This window comes from Palaemon carinicauda, chromosome 26, assembly GCF_036898095.1.
Source record: "Palaemon carinicauda isolate YSFRI2023 chromosome 26, ASM3689809v2, whole genome shotgun sequence".
Taxonomy (NCBI): Eukaryota; Metazoa; Arthropoda; class Malacostraca; order Decapoda; family Palaemonidae; genus Palaemon; species Palaemon carinicauda.
Window position 1 is genome coordinate 2688510 of NC_090750.1, and position 2500 is coordinate 2691009.

Genomic DNA, 2500 nt, shown 5'->3' on the forward strand with positions numbered 1-2500 from the left:
ATGTATAGTAAACATTAATACAGTACAGTGCAGAGTAACGAATGTTTAATAACGATAACACGTGGCGTACGAATGTACTATATATTAACACTATGTCAAACAAGCGAAAGCACACAATGTCTGTTAACGATACCGCGGTCGGAACAAAAAGAGAGAGAGAGAGATGAACGCCCGTGCGTAAGCAAGCTGGGATAGTTGCCGACCAATAGGAAAGCAGGATCTTATGGTGTCAGGTAGCGTCTGAGTAGGGAGATAACCAATGGGTGAGCGCGAGGCTGTAAGTGAGTCTACCCAAGTTCAAAGTCTGGCGGCGCAAGCTTTTTAAAATTACTCTCAGCGAAGAGTTGGGATCTCGTAAGGTTTTCGTATCCTGAAATTTTATGCGTATACTGGGGCATAAAAATCTTCGAATCACTTTTCGCATCCTGAATTTTTCGTAAGCAGAAACTTTCGTATTCAGAGGTATGACTGTATATATATATATATATATATACACACACATATATATATATATATATATATATATATATATATATATATATACAGTATATATATATATATATATATACTGTATATATATATATATATATATACATATATATATATATATATATATGTATTGAAGTATATTTATATATATATATATATATACATATAAATATAAATATATATATATATATATATATGTTACGCTCAATGTTAATAATTGCCTAATTTGTACATTGGGCAGCGGAAATTGCCTAATGTTTACTTTAAGCAAACAGTTTGCCTAATTATTATATTGTGCAAAATGCGTACCTAATCTGCACATTAAGCAAGACTTTCAGATTAGGCAACCATATTTTGCTTGAATTGAATAGAGTGACGAAGATGCAGTAACAGGAGCAACAGCAGAGGTGGAGAGTGACGAAGATGCAGTGACAGGAGCAACAGCAGAGGTGGAGAGTGACGAAAATGCAGTGACAAGAGCAACAGCAGAAGTGGAGGGTGACGAAGATGCATTGACAGGAGCAACAGCTGAGGTGGAGAGTGACGAAGATGCAGTGACAGGGGCGACAGCAGAGACACAAAGTGTGTGTTTCCCGGAAATCTTAGATGCAGCTGATGCAGGTCAATCCAAAGCAGCAGTTCGGATGACACGTCGTGGCAATCAATTAGTTCGACGATTAGAAGTTGGGCAGTGGGCTACATTGAGAGTTCCAAACGTTGATCGCGGCCCGACTGATCCGAAGAATCTTCTTGTGGTCGTCATGAAAGGAGAAGATGGGCTGTATACTGTAGGTTGCCGTGAGGGAGTTCTTGGATCCAAATACACAGCAGCTGATCTAAGTCCTATAGATCATATTTTGATTAAGGCAGATGATGTTCCTGATATTCGTCTCACTTTGAGAACAGCAACAGCAAAGGCTACTGAAGGACAAGGGTTTGTAAAGTGTCAATGTAGGACACAGTGTTCGTCAGGACGATGCAGCTGCTGCAAGAAAGAAATGAAATGCAACTCTCGCTGTCACCCAGGCAGAGCGTGCAAAAATTAAGTGTTGTCAGTGTCACTGTGAATAACAGTTTTGTTTTTGTTTATTTGTGTTTACTTCATTTTGTGTAGCTATTATAAAAGTGTGTCTGGAATAAAGTTCATGTTTCTATCAGTTTGTATCTGTGTCTCTTTGTCCTACTTCCGCCTATTCATATTCACATTAGACAAAATTGTGTGACATATTCACATTCCGCAAAATGGGATTGTATAATGTGTGCAATAGGCGAATTTACGAATTTTTCTGCCTAATATGTACACTGGGCAAACCATTTTGCCCAGTGTTCACATTGGGCAAAAATATGCGTAATGTACACATTAGGCAACTATTAACATTGAGCGTAACATATATATATATACAGTATATATATATATATATATATATATGTATATATATATATATATATATATATTTATATATTAATATATACACATACATATAAATTATATATATATGATATATATATGTGTATATATATATTTTTATATATACATATATATATATAGATATATATATATATATATATATATATTTATATGAGTATATATATTTATTTATATATATACATACATATATATATATATATATATATACAGACACAAACGCGCAGACACACACATACACACACACATATATATATATATATATAAATATATATATATATATATATATATAATGTATATTGAAGTATATATATTTATAAGTTAGAATATATATATATATATATATATACATATATATATATATATATATATATATGTACATATTTATATGTGTATATATATATATAATTATGTTTATATATATACTTATATATACATATATATGTGTATATATATATATATATATACATATATATATATATATATACACATATATATATATATATATATACACCTATATATATGTATATATATACATATATATATATGTATATATATATATATATATATATATCTATATATATA

At 31.0% G+C, this 2500-nt stretch overlaps 1 protein-coding gene across 1 annotated transcript in view; it reads left to right on the forward strand.

The window, feature by feature from the left end:
• The window catches only part of LOC137619449 (uncharacterized), a 25781-nt gene that overhangs the window by 22030 nt on the left and 1251 nt on the right, over window positions 1–2500 (forward strand). Inside the window, exon 3 of the mRNA XM_068349508.1 lies at window positions 1009–1427. Coding sequence (XP_068205609.1) covers window positions 1009–1427 — 419 coding nt within the window. The remainder of the gene's footprint in view (window positions 1–1008; window positions 1428–2500) is intronic.